This window comes from Mixophyes fleayi, chromosome 10 (assembly GCF_038048845.1).
Source record: "Mixophyes fleayi isolate aMixFle1 chromosome 10, aMixFle1.hap1, whole genome shotgun sequence".
Classification (NCBI taxonomy): domain Eukaryota; kingdom Metazoa; phylum Chordata; class Amphibia; order Anura; family Limnodynastidae; genus Mixophyes; species Mixophyes fleayi.
The window spans coordinates 70,664,025-70,679,024 of record NC_134411.1 but is presented as its reverse complement, the minus strand read 5'-3'; the positions used below and the strand labels follow the sequence as shown (position 1 = coordinate 70,679,024).

Below are 15,000 nucleotides of genomic sequence, written 5' to 3'. Positions count from 1 at the left end.
CTCCATGCGGAAAGGCTCCTCTTGTAACCTGTTATAGCGACTGTGACAGCATAGATTTCCATACTGGCTGGAACAAAAAACCGATGTAATAAAAAGAAGCATTGTTATAACTCCACAAAAGCACTAAAGCACCAACCACAGTGCAATTGCTGTAATCTAGGGGATGTTTAGACTATGAGGACAGATGCTTTACAAACACAATAGTGTGTTTTGATGTTGAAAACTTATTATTTTTCAGGACTTACAAATCACACTAGATTTACAGTATATTTAAGCAAATCTTAAACATTACCTAATCAAACAGAAAGACTAGTTTTTTGACAAGTGTTTCAGTTTTTTGCATTCATTAAGAGAAGAAAAAAAACATGCCTTAAAAATTCCAAAAGTAATATAAATATATATATATATATATATATATATATCTATCTGTATCTAACCTATCTATCTATCTGTATCTAACCTATCTATCTATCTGTATCTAACCTATCTATCTATCTGTATCTAACCTATCTATCTATCTGTATCTAACCTATCTATCTATCTCTAACCTATCTATCTATCTCTAACCTATCTATCTATGAATATATATATATACCGTATTTGCCGGCGTATAAGACGACCCCCAACATTTCCACTCAAAATTATAGAGTTTGTTATATACTCGCCGTATAGGACTACCCCCTCTTCCGCACACCTTCCACACACACACTGTATTAAATCACTGGCCCCCACACACACTGTATTAAATCACTGGCCCCCACACACGCTGTATTAAATCACTGGCCCCCACACACACACTGCATGAAGTCACTGGCCCCCACACACACTGCATTAAGTCACTGGCCCCCACACACACAATGCATGAAGTCACTGGCCCCCACACACACACACTGCATGAAGTCACTGGCCCCCACACACACACACTGCATGAAGTCACTGGCCCCCACACACACACACTCATATATGCTGATCACACACACACTCATATATGCTGATCACACACTCTGCATTGACATGACATAACATAAAACAAACATAACATAACACATACTAATAACACTTACCTTCTTCTGCTGTCACTCTCCTCTGTCCCCCTCCTGTCACTCTCATCTGTCCCTCTCTCCCTCTCTCACTTTGCCCCCTCTGCCGCGCCCCAGCCATAAAAAAACCCCAAAAAAAAAACAGAAACACTTACCAATCCGCGCGGCGCCGGGACCCAGCATCCTCCTCTCTCACGCAGCCTGTCACTGATGACAGGCTGCGTAAGAGAGGAGGATGCTGGGTCCCGGCGCCGCGCGATTGGTAAGTGTTTCTGTTTTGTTTTTTTTATGGCTGGCCCGCGGCACCCCCGAGACCCCTGAGTTTGGCACCCGGCGTATAAGACGACCCCCCCACTTGGAGGCATGTTTTTCAGGTCCAAAAAGTCGTCTTATACGCCGACAAATACGGTATATATATATATATAAACACATATAAGTATATATGTTAGATTGTACGCTCCCTTGAGCAGGGCCATCTCTCCTCCTGTTTCCTGCACCTTTAACTCTCTGCTCTCCAGCTACCTTTCCTCCCACCCCTCTGGGGGTCTCCCCGTCATCCGCGCCCTTCCTCTTGGGCCCCTCTCTCTAGCTGTACTTTGAGCTTACTGAATTACTGTGCTTATTGTTTACTGTACCGTGCCGTCCCACCTTGTATTGTACTTGTTTGTCCCTGTACGGCACTACGGACACTGAGTGGCGCCTTATAAATAAAAATTAATAATAATAATATGTATATATCTATAAATATATATGTATATATATATATATATAAATATATATAAATATATATATATATATATATATATATATATATATATATATGTATATAAATATAAAAGACTCCAAGCTACTTAGAACTGGAACAGGGCCGTGAAATCCATTTGTTTAAATGTTCATGCAATTTTCTTATGCACAGAACACACACACTGCTCTACAGTTATGGAACTGTAATGTATTGTGAATTTCCTTACACCTTGTAAGTTTAAAGATGTGTTTCCTTCCTTGCACCAGACTTTGGTGCTGTTTCATCCCCAGGGATCGTTATCACATGAGGAGTTGCTGCAGTGTAGTGTGCCTGATGGCGCTTAAATCAGACACGCTTCTTGGAATAACAGCTCCTGATTGGGTGACACCAGCACAGTCAGCTCTCATATCTAGCATTATGTTGATCCTAAACTAAACATAATGTTGTCCTCAACAACGCCTCTTACTTCCGCATATTACATATGTGGTTCAGGGCACAATAGAATAGTTGTGGGAGATGGAACATCACCAAAGTATGGGCAGCACAGTGGCTTAGTGGTTAGCATTTCTGCCTCACAGCACTGGGGTCATGAGTTTGATCCTCAACCATAGTCTTATCTGTGTGGAGTTTGTATGTTCTCCTCATGTTTGTGTGGGCTTCCTCCCACCCTCCAAAAACATACTAGAATGTTAATTGGATGCAATCAAATTGACCCTAGTCTGTGTGTGTATTAGAGAATTTCTACTGTAAGCTTAAATGGGGCAGGGACTGATGTGAGTGAGTTCTCTGTACAGCGCTGCAGAATTAGTGGCGCTATATAAACAGATGATGGTAAAGGTCTAGGGTAGGGAATGGAAAAAAATATTTAAATTTACAAAATGTAAGGAAAAAACATTACTCTTCCACATCTTTAGAGCAGTTACTTATTGCTAAATAATTCAGTTTTCACACCTGAAAGTTATTTCTTTTGCAAAACCATTCTTTTATTTTTCATGATAACATGTCCATCGGGTGGCGTTATTCTGATGCTACTTATGAATGACATGCACATTTAGAATTTATATGAAAAAGGAATTCTGCTTGACTTGTAGTGTTAGCTATTGCCAGGACTTGTATTAGCTCCAGGAAGTGTGATTTTTTAACAATGAAAAAGAGTTGAAAAAAACACATTCAGAGCTGAGTCATTAAGGAGAACAAAGAATAAAAAAGGAGTAACTTTGCACCTGGGCAAAACCATGTTACACTGGAGGTGGGGGGGGGGGGGTAAATTTAAAATGTGGGGACAGATTTATAGTTGGGGTAGGTCATGTCCTAAATTAACTTTAAAGTTCAGTGTAAAAATAAAGCTATCAAGTATTTGTGAGCTACATGAAAAAACAGCCAGTATTTAACTTATGTACCAAATTATAAACTAATTTAATTATAAACTTTTGTCCAGGAGCAAACTTACTCTTTTTTTTGCATTGCTCTCTTTAATGACTCCGGCCCATTCAAGTTTATAAGTGTGTGTTGTGAGTTTCGTACTTTTTCTTACTGTCCTACAAAACTGTTATTTAACTTACCTGAATTTGTCGGGGAATGTTTATAAAACAATCTAAAAAATGTCCCCGTTATGCCTCTATATCTGCATAACATTTTTAGCTCTCAGACGCAACACTCTCTTTTATCTTTCCGTTGCCTGCCTTCACCCTCCAAATATATTGAATTCTGTAAATCCCGGAACTGTAAGTTCAAGCTTCTGGAGGCCTCAAGATACTCTTTATCACATAGAAAGGACTAAGCCAGCGCCAAGAGTCTCTCCACATAGAGACCCAACGCAGACACAAGAGCTACAGCCATGCTTGGAATGTAAGACAACAAGGCACTGGGAGGGAGAGAAGAGATCAGCTGCTGCCAACATAAATAATCCTGGAGAAACTTGGGACCCTCACTTTCTTTCTCAATTCTCTATTACAGATTTTATGCTACAGACTTATGTAAAGAAAGGCTTAATTTCTTTTCAGGCAGGTTTCTAGCACAATAACAATGAAAAAAATCCATTGAAGACTGCGTCCTTTAAAATAACTAATCAGCATGGATTTAGGATTTTTTATGATAAGCATTTGAGTATATATGAACATTGCAGCGAATAGAATGTACCTTGAAGATCCCCGTTTCTTTTCAGCGTTCCGCAAATCTTCGTTCACCTTGCTCTCACTTCTGTGCCTCCCGCCCTGCACCTCTGCAAGTAAACAAACTGGCAGTCATAAGACTGACCCACATCCACTCCACTCAGTGTGATAGGAAACCTACCTAGAATGTAGCTATACAGGTAGACAACAATCAACCAAATAACTCACAATACAATCCTCTCATATTATATATAGGAATGCAACAGGGATTAGCCACCTTCAGATGACTTTTCATTTATTGTCTGCTGCTATTTGTACCAAGTATATTGCTTAATATTTCTGGATACAAAAGTGCTTTGATAGCCATATATTTATATCAGGTGGTTTATTTTAATTGAACTGCATTACGACACAGCTCAGCTATATGCTCTGCATTGAATTTAATTATTTAATTATTTCCAGAGAGTAAGGCTGGGTACACACCCATTTTCACCCAATTGAACAATAAACGACCATTCCTCCCGATACCTCATTAGTGTGTACACTGCAACAATGAACAGTTATCGTTCCAAAGGATATCGTACCATTTGATTTGACTTTTAAACCAAACTAAAAATCTCATCCAACGATGGAACGATGTTGTTCCAATTCTGCAGTGTGTATGCACTCAGGACCAGCAGTGTCCATAGATCTCTATGGAATGTGCAGAGTCACCATCTTTTCAGCTGGTGGTTACGATATACAGCTCTGACGGTAAATTGTCTAAAACTTTAATAGTTTGTACACATGAATCAGCATAATGAGTGGGACATTTATTTTTTTCAGTCGTTCGTAAAATCGTTAAAGATGTCATATCGGGAGAAATTTTCTGCAGTGTGTACCCAGCCTATCTTTGTGTTGTATGCCAGTGAAAACAAAAACAAAAACTCTGTCTAAAAAAAAAAAAAAAAAAACACAAAAATTTTTTTTTTCCCCCTATTTAGTAAAAATTGCACAAGGCCTTGTATAAGCCAGTTTATTAATCTGAAGGTAGATAACCCCTTATTGTCACGAAATGTAAATGGCTTCAAGGGGAATCATTACATTTTTAGTGTAAAATATGCTATTCTGATAACACCAGTAATTTTACTTATAGACCATACCTTTCCTCTTAACTATAGTCATTTTGGTTTTGATTGTTAGGGGAGACAGCTGTGTCTTTCCTGAGTACACATTTGAAATATTTTATCTTATGTTCCGTCCTTTAACAATGTAGATTATATAAGCATAGACAACTCAGTCTCAACGGCTTTGGGCAGCGCTGAGCGGCACAATTGGAGCAAAAAGATTCCCCTCAGTTGGGTTAAAAAATACATATTGGATATATTATTACCTAAAAAACATTCATGTTCCCTACAAAATCAACACAGATCACCTAATTAAGACAGTCCCCAGCAAGTTGAAACCCTGGCACTGTCTGCAACTTTATTTTTCGGCAGGGCAAAACTGATCAATGATAGTGTTTCCCAAATCTCTTTATCCTCTACAATTACTACCAATACTTCTTTCTACAAGGATGAAAACTGATTTTAGACAATTAGGCAAAAAAAAAAAAATCTAAAATCTGCATGAAAACTCCAAAAATCCAAATCAGAAGAAGACACTAATGTCCCTAAAAATAAATTATACAATCCAGCTGCTATATGCAGATATCTTGGATTATCACCAACACTAATACCACTTACAATAACCACACCTTAGACCAACAATTCATGTTGGACATCAACTTATTATAATTTCTGCATCGGCATTAGGAAGATATTCTTCCAGAAATGCTGGATAATCCACTTCTAATAACAACCTGGTTGACCTGGCAGAAGATAAGAGATAAGTGGGATCTCAACATCACCACTCCTTATTTTTTTTACTATACCTTGCTTTCCAACAAAGTAAAGGATCTCAACCTTTTAACCTATGGGCACAGACAGTACATCTATAAATTGTTTGGTGGATTAATCTAGGAAAAAAATGTTGGGACTCTAAGTCGAAATATCCAAATTTGAGATCATACGCTGCGCTGGTTGTCTTAAAAGTGCAACACTATATATCTACAATTTGAATAGAACTCCCTAGACATATTTCTTAGAAACCATAGGCTCTCCTACAAAGGCCATTTCCACACTCCACATTCAAAAATTCTGGATACAAATAAAAACTCATGTTATGGCAGAAATGGTACATTTCATCCCATTGTCCCTACAATGTGCCATTCTGGAAATCCCTGACGCCACATTCAGGTTTACAAGAGGTAACAGATAACTATACAACCAAAAAATACATTCTACAAGCTTTGATGCAGAATAGCCACTAACTCTATTACATTGTAAAGGTAAATTACCTTATCTATTCAAAATAGACTAGCTGGAAACAACCGAGAAGCAGGTATAGGGGTCTCTTTGAGATATGTGGAAGCTATTAAATTACTTTTCAAAATTAAATTAAGCTTCAAGTTAGAAAAATGCTTCTACTACACCAAATGGTGTGAGACCGGAAATCTGCTATAGGATCCACCCATTGAATTCTAGTGAGGCTATAAACCCATAATATGTATTGTTTCAATCATAAGAGCCGCGTTGGAGTCTTCCATACCATTCTGCAGAGAACTACTGTAAGTTTGGTTACTCCCCCTGCCCCCTTTCCCCTATCACTGTCCTGCCCAGCAACTTTTAAATTAGACATAATTGCAGAATGGGACATGATGCAATGTTCTTGTTTCATTTATTTATTGTTTCACTTATATATCAAGATGGCAATATTCATACGTAATGGCTACAGACTGCATTCACCCACCCTCATACTTACTAAAAAATAGATTTGGAAAAAAACAACAATGTTGATCACTTGTAATACCTGCATGCTTAAGTAACACAGTTCTCTTCTTCAGTGTGGCATCTGGAGCCACAGAAAGCTTGACCCTAAGGGTTTTACTGGAGCTAGAAGAATGATTCACTGATGCATCAAATACTTCATATATTGTATGCAGCAAACTTGTAATGTCCTAGAGGAAAACAAGACACAAGTTATTTCGCTGTGAGTGGATTGTGTCTCCTTAATCAACAGCAGCATGCAGTGTAATTTGCTTATGTGCTGTCATAGCTGAATGTTGGGCATGACCTGAAAGCACTGGTGACATCACCTACACTAACCCTTTGCCCAGGCTTTGGCACCTGCCCAAAGTGTGATCTCATGAACAACCCCACTGCTGAATTCAAAATTAAGAACTCTGAATATTAAAAAGAGAGGTACTGTAGCATATAGGAAAATAGTTTTGTGTCCAACAAGAGAAACGTTTAATCCTGTACATACAAAAATGTAAGGGAAGTTATACCCACCCTTTTAGTGACAGCTACTCTAACTCTAATTCGCTTGCTGTCAAAGTGACAAGCAAAATATTACATGGCATCAAAGGATTAAAGAAAGCAGCTGAAGAGGGCGATCTGGGTCTTTTAAACCTCAAACACGTCTTTAACACTTCACGGATGACTAAACATTAGTTCAATTATCAGAGTCTGATTAGCCATTTTCCCTACAAAGATAATTACAGGGCAGCCTGTCAGAAAAAGTCCTTGATAGTAAAAATAAATTGAACTGTCAATGGATGAAAACGGTTTATTAACTAATTCTTTTCAACAGGAGTATTTCCGCAATGACATTATCTTAACTCACGCTCAAAGACAACATTGGAAGAATCAAAGCTATTAGAGGCAGCGTGTTTCCTACAGTCACTTGGCAATAGAGGCACAGAATGTGTCAATCCCCGACATTTCATATAGAGAGGTCAGACAAAGAATGCTATATAGATCAGCGGTATTAACGTAACTGGGGCACAGTTTAGGGTCAGTACCAAGACGGGGCGGGATTCCTGCAGGTGAACATTTCTCTCCAATTTTAAATCTCTAGGATTCTTCTTCGACTACAATAGTTTTATCCTGTAGTGTTTTTATTAAAACGTTTAGATTTTCCTTTAATGGAATCCAATAAATCGTCAAGCATACTGAGAACATGCTAGCATTTACTAATGGCATATAGAAGTGTTAAACATTTCTGTCTTAATGACAGTAAGCAGTCAGACATGCCCTTCGTTAACTGTCACTGACATGACTGAAAAGGTCACTGCCTGTTCAGAGCACAAAACTATACACATTTAAAAGATAAATATAATGAGAAAATAAAAATAATTGTGTCACCATATATACAGTATAAGGTGTCATCATTAATTTAACTCTTTCTTCAGCTGTTCTAACAGGTAGAGTAGCCTCTGCCTGTCCAAAGCAGATGAATAATAAACAGATGATCCAGTGTGTAGCATCATACATCTATCAACACCATTTCAACCTGCTGAGGTTCAAAACCTCTGAGCAAGGAACGGTGATTGCATTCTACTTATTGTCCATGTTATGTGCAGTAACTAATGGACAACACTGGACACCGATATTCCAAAAGAGGAAGGGGCTGTGATGTCTTGGGGATCAGTGGCCCAAGTGAACGGTGATGTGTTTAACAATTACATTACTCAACATGCACCAAGTAACAAAGAGGTTACCACACTCCCCCGTTGAATTGTTCCCAGGGAACACAAAAATGGTGTCACCATCAATAACTACTGGTTGGAATTTTCCTTAAAGGTCCGGGAGTGGCTTAGCTACCCAATCTGGTAGTCAGGGGGCCTATCATCATCATCATCATCATCACCACCACTATGTGATAGTACCACGGGAGGTAGTTTGATATAATTTATACATTGTGATTTGCTTTATTTTGTCATTTACTGACACTGGAGAACATAAACCTGCACTCTTTTATACACACCTGTTTTGGTGCAGGATCCTGCTGTCCTTTGTGACTGGACTCTCTCTCAATACACATCTAAATTTATAATATAATCAAGTGTCACATTTTCCATATAAAATATTTTCAAAAATGAGCGAAGATTGGCACAAACTAAGTATACTGACATGTATTGTTAACCCCGCTTTGATGTTATAAACAGTAAAGATCAAAAAAACAAAAATGTACCTCTCGTGTGACTCGTCCACTGTTGTCAAAATCATACAACGTGAATGTCCATTCTTGCCGGTTATCTTCTTCCACTGAAACATCACACTGAAGTTCCTAAAAGTAAAATGTTCTTGTTTCAAAAAACTGATTTCCATTTATTTCCTAAATGTGTAGCGTTTGCTACTATTCAATTGGTGGTGATTAAAAACGCAGGTCAGAGGTAGGTGGGTGGTAGTGGGGGTTACAACAGAGGGCTCACCTTATAGTTGGACTTAATGAGACCCATATTCACTAAAATGAGTATAATGTTATTTAAATGCTCATCTTTAATACAAATGAACTTAGAATTAATTCAAATAGATCACAAGAAATGCATTCGACATAAATAAAGAAACTATATTGTACAATTTTTCAATATAGTAAAATAGGGACATTTCTAGCAAAAAAAAATATTTCAGGGAAAAATAGTTAAAACCTGGGATTGATATTAGGGACAGCTGAGAACTAACAGTATAAAAACCTGTTTAACTGTGAAATACAAAGTGAATGTCAAACACACATGGATAGAAGAACCGCCACAAAGACCTAGTCCTACAGAATGACCCTATATATGCCTTTGTGATTCATATAACAGATAGAGAACACTGACCTGTTAACTCCTTCCTTATACTGTTCTGACACGGAGAGAGAGTGAATGGGGGCTTAAAATACATCAAGTTGAAACCAGCAAAGTAACCTGATGAAAATAGCCCAGGGTTGTGTGCAGCCCAGTTACCTGCTAGATTTGCTGACTGAAATCCATTCCCTCTGGCAGTTCTAAAGAAGCCTGTGTCCCCTACTGAGTTCAAAGCCTCCTGACTGTAATAAGCGAGCATGAGACATTGCAAATGGTACCAGTCTCACATTACATGGTACTAGCAAGTAGGCTGATTCTCTCAAACAGGAGCAAAAGGGGGTCTGGATCAGAGATATAGAAAAGAGCTGCGCTTTAAAACTATCAGGGAAACACCGAAAGCATTAACATGATGTCTTTGCTAGAATCATTAAATAGGTTGTACACCATATGTCCACATATGCCCATACCTTACTTTACAATTATATATGTTTAAATTGAATTTAAAGGTAACTCTACACACACTTTAATTTATGTCTCACAATTGAAAGTTGATTATTTGCATGATTAACTGTTTCTGGTGGTAGACAAAAGCCTATATTAAAGATGTTTCTAACCTACTATCTACTTGTAACCTGGAGATTTCAGCTGACATGTATCAAGTGTGTTTGAAAAGATAGCGGTCAAGGTCCTCAACACACCCCACCCCCATTCAGCACAATAGAATTTGGATGGCAGCCAGAATTAATATCAGCTGTATTACTTTCTTGCAACAATGTTTCAGCTATCTACAAAACAGATGAAACCATAGCAGGAAGCAGAAGCAGATAATCTTAGGACTATCACCCACTGGCACTTGTGCGTTTCTAAACTCCAGTGAAACCGCAAGTCTAATGCAATGTGAAACTGGATTGTCTTACTTCCGTTCAAGAGATCATTGGAGTTCAATCCATTGACCTCAATGCATTTAATTTCATCCAAGGACTTAATCATAACAAACATGAATAACTGTTCACTGCAAGCTGACATTTTTTCTGTTAAAACTTGAATGTCGACAATTAAAATGTCTACACCATAATGTCAACAGAGATAATGTCTAAACTGTTATAATGTCAAACAACAAAATGACTACATGTTCATAATGTCTACACATTTAAAATGCTGACATACATAATGTCTACACATGAAAAATGTCGACATCTAAAATTTTGACACACAGTCATAACGACTACACATTTAAAATGTCAGCTTGCATAATGTAAATAAATAAATGTTAAAAATAATAGCAAACACCCCTAAACAGCTTAACCAACTCTAGTGCTGCTAACTAAAGCTGGTACTAGCAAAAATGGGGGGAGGGGGGCACGGGGTCCCCCCAAATTTACATATTACCAGCACTAGCATTTGCCGCAGCATTGTGTACCCCTGTCATAATGTGGGTCAGCATGGGGCTGGATTCCCTAACGAGATTGGAACTGCGAAAAAAATACACCACCTTCTGGGTGCGAAGAAGCAGCATGGTGGAGGTGTAGGTGCAACACCGAGGGGCTTGGTGCTTTTTGCGAGGAGGTGGACTCTCCCAGATTTGATGTTGGCCCTGGCTTCACTACAAACATATGGTACTTTTGTCAGTGGCAAAGTGTCCATAATCTGCGGTAGCAAGTACCCTTCCCCCAACCCCAAGAAATACCTAAAATTATTCTAAGCTTAAAAAATGTATCTGAACATCTTATTATAAAGCAGCATTAAATATAATTTGAATACATTTGAAAAAAACAGGAAAAATATACTTCAAATTTCAGCTGTTTCTTTGCACGTCCATCTGTGTCTTTATCCCCAACTTTCTTGTCCTCAAACGTGAAAAGACCCTCGCTTTTCTCAGCAGGGAGAGCAACTGAAATAAAGGAATAAAATAAATCAAGTTATGACAGTGCTAAAATTCCTATCTTTAGGTACACGAATATATATTATAAAATGAATTTTAACCTCTCTATACATTAGTTATTGTCGGCACTACATTTACATTATTGGAGCCTATAGGCACACATTTTGGTACTACACAACATGTTCAGCTTCACCTCAATTAAGTTTATTTTTCTCATACAGTTAGATAATTTTTTATTTGCTGATGAACGAAAGTAAGTTTGACATACGCGTTGTGCAGGAAAAGAGCCGCCATGTGCTGCCCCTAGGCACCAGCATATATGCCTACAGTTATGGACCTTGTCATGCCACTCACATATTAGTCATTTCTTACCAGCAAATGGCACCGAGGAGTTATTTAGGTTTGGTCTGGATACTAAAGATTCAATACCACATACAACTTCTTGGTCTTTAACCTGGCAAAAGCTCTATTCTAGGTTGTATCAATTTGCAGATTATTTTACTAACCTGTGTAAAAATATGTAAAATTGTTAACTACTCTTTGATAAATATTACTATATCTTACGAAACATCCTATGTTCTGGAGCTAGGGATAGCCCGAAACTCACTGAACTTGTATGCTCTGTTTTAAAAAGCTTAGTGAATGCCCAGCGAAACCTTGAGCCTATTAAAGTTTCAATATCCCTTCTCCTCCTTTAAGATCTATCATACATACTACTGCCAGGACTTGTGACACCACAATAAAAACTTTAAATCTACAGCCTGCCAGAACATGCCACTGGCACTTACTGCCAGCATATCCAGTAAAACATACATATATAGTATTCATTCTCATATTCCCCATTCCATATTAGTCTGTGGTCCTGAATGTCTCATTCACTTTTTAGTCTGAAACTGGATTAGATCCTATATGCGGATGACTTCAGAAAGAAGTTCAGGATTTCTGGCGGGGGATGCTTATGAGCGAGGCACAGAACAATAGGTGCTACCACAGTAGAAAACTAGACTTTTAAAGGCACCATACCACAACTACATTTTGTTAAATGCAGCTTTACATTTTATCTCTATGCACGATATACATGTCATGTACACACACATATAGTAGACTTACATTCTGCAAATGTACATTCTACAATAAATATACAGTGTGAATGGCAGGACTACTGTTTTGAAGGCTTTTTATGTTTTTAGCATCTTTTGGATGGTTCCTGGTTTGGAGGATGGCAGACTACTCTAATAGTCTTTCATAAACATGCCAGCGCACTTCACACAAACAACTTGTACAGCACGGCATTCATCTAAGGAAACAGAGAGGAAATCAAGGCTTTCTGAGTTTCTGCTGAGAAGTTAATGAAAACCCATCCGTGACCATACATGCACTAAAAATGCCACTTTGCACAGTTATTGCCTATATAAAAAACATATGTATTTATTATTATTCAAATGAACAAATACAAACATCCTCAGAAAGATGCTGCATATATCTTTGTGTGTGTTTGTTTTAAACATCTGTGGCTTCATCAAAACTAGATTTTGCCACTTCACAAGCCTTGCAAAAGTGCAATAAACTCATGCCCCCAATCTAACTGTTAGCCTGGTAAAGATGTTGGCACTCTTCCAGCAGTGAAGAGGTTAACACCCCCCCCCCTTCAGACCATCTTAAACAGCACTTTGAAGTTTTTTTTTCTCAAGGCTCAAAATACCTTGTTGGACAGAGATCAGAGGAGTATTAAACAGAATCGCTAATTAATTAAGCAAAGTTACATTTTTAAACAGTGTTTGTTGTGTTAGCCAAACACCCGTATGGAAAATCTCAACCCCCCCTCCTCCATCCCTCCATGAAAACATCAAAGCACTTTCTCCTTCACCAACTATAAAAAGATGAGGGATATTATCAGCTTTAGAGTGGATTCTATGTACAAATAGCAGCAAGATTCGCTTTTGATCAGTGGGGATGTGAAAATTTTAGAGAAATCGCGGCATCCACCAACACATCAAATTTTAATGTGAATTAAGTGCTAGCTTGCAACAAACAGATCTAGTACTTCGAGACTGAGCACTTATTTCGGTATTGTTCAACCTAAAATATTGTACAAATGTCCAATAAATTATTTTAGATTTTTCGTTATGCTTAAAGAACCACTACACCTAAAACAGAAGTTACCTGATATAAAAGAGATATTATTAACATTCATAAATATACATAAAAGTTCTAATATGTAGATAAACCTTGAGATATTTGCTATTGTGTCTCTACACCTGCTAAAAAGCATACTGCAGACTATTGTCCTCTTTTGTCAGCCACTTTCTGCCAAAGGGGTTTAAAAGAAAGTGTGGAGTCCTTCAGTCGGATTACTGACTAGTAGTTTGTAAAATATCCCTACCCAAAATCATGATATTATTATTAGAGCCTTGTTTACACAATGACAAAATATTGTACTTTGCTTAATAATAATGTCACAGCAATGTAAGTGAACAGGAGTCTATTTATTACAAAATATAGATAAATCAACTGTAGACCTTATGTAACATAATTTCCTGATTCAGCAATCATGTCACTTTCATGATACTCAGTTTAGTTTGAAAGGCAGCCATTAAAGAGTAGACATATACTGCATAAACTAAGTTACAGAAGATGCATATCTATGCAAATAAACAACTGCAAAAAGGCAATATCTTAGCTACTTACAATGCAGTATAACTTTTTATACAGTCTCCCTGACAAGCCCAGACTGGGGCAGTAGCATAATTTAGGCATGAGTCAACCACTCAATGGCCACCTTCAATGGTCAGGGCCAAACCATCACTTGATATCATGGGGGTGATCAGACCAGATTGGGGCATGTCATAGGTAATCCTCATTAATAAACCAATGACCTCTTTGTTTGAAAAAAAATAAATAAGTTGTTTGTCATATGTAAAACTCATACAGAGGATCACACAGCAATTCCAGGAGGATTTATGCTATTGCTATGTCTAATATAACTATAAAATTCCAAATGGCAAGCAGAGTAGCATAAATGTTACTAAATCTAGAATCTACAAATAGATTCATTAAAACAGCATATTAAAATATAAAATGACAGTAGTTCAAATGTGTGATGTACTTTTTTCACTTTACTGCCACTGTTATTCTCTTGTCAGCCTCTACTATGCCTTGCAGTCTCCTTTGAAGGGCTAATTCTAGTTTCCGTTGGGTTTGAAAAGTCAAGATATTGCCTATAGCAACCAATCAGATTATAGCTATCATTTTGCAGAATGTACTAAATAAATAACTAGAATCTGTTTGGTTGCTATAGGCAACATCTCCACTTTTCAAACTTGCAGCTTGATACATTTAACCCCCCCCCCCCCCCCTCTCCACCCCCGTCTCCAGGGGGGTAAAACATGTACACCGGTGAATGAAGATTACCAACCTGCTCTGTGCCCTGAAGTTGTGTGTAATAGTTGTCTGGTAGCATGGACTGGTGTGCAATCATATTTTTGCTGGCACAAGCTAATGGATATCATTTTGTGGGGTGGTTTGTAATTATTTGGGGGTACATGTTGGTGTGTAATGATATGTAAGCC

At 37.9% G+C, this 15,000-nt stretch overlaps 1 protein-coding gene across 2 annotated transcripts in view; it reads right to left on the bottom strand.

Moving 5' to 3' along the window:
• NKD1 (NKD inhibitor of Wnt signaling pathway 1) overlaps positions 1-15,000 on the bottom strand; it is a 73,005-nt gene that overhangs the window by 3,445 nt on the left and 54,560 nt on the right. Inside the window, exons 5-9 of one of the 2 annotated variants that reach the window (XM_075188857.1) lie at positions 11,337-11,440; positions 8,952-9,047; positions 8,745-8,801; positions 6,786-6,933; positions 3,925-4,006 (exon numbers count right to left, since the gene is read on the bottom strand). In XM_075188857.1, the coding sequence (XP_075044958.1) occupies positions 3,925-4,006; positions 6,786-6,933; positions 8,745-8,801; positions 8,952-9,047; positions 11,337-11,440 (487 nt within the window). The remainder of the gene's footprint in view (positions 1-3,924; positions 4,007-6,785; positions 6,934-8,744; positions 8,802-8,951; positions 9,048-11,336; positions 11,441-15,000) is intronic. The other variant, XM_075188858.1, reaches the window with a different exon arrangement.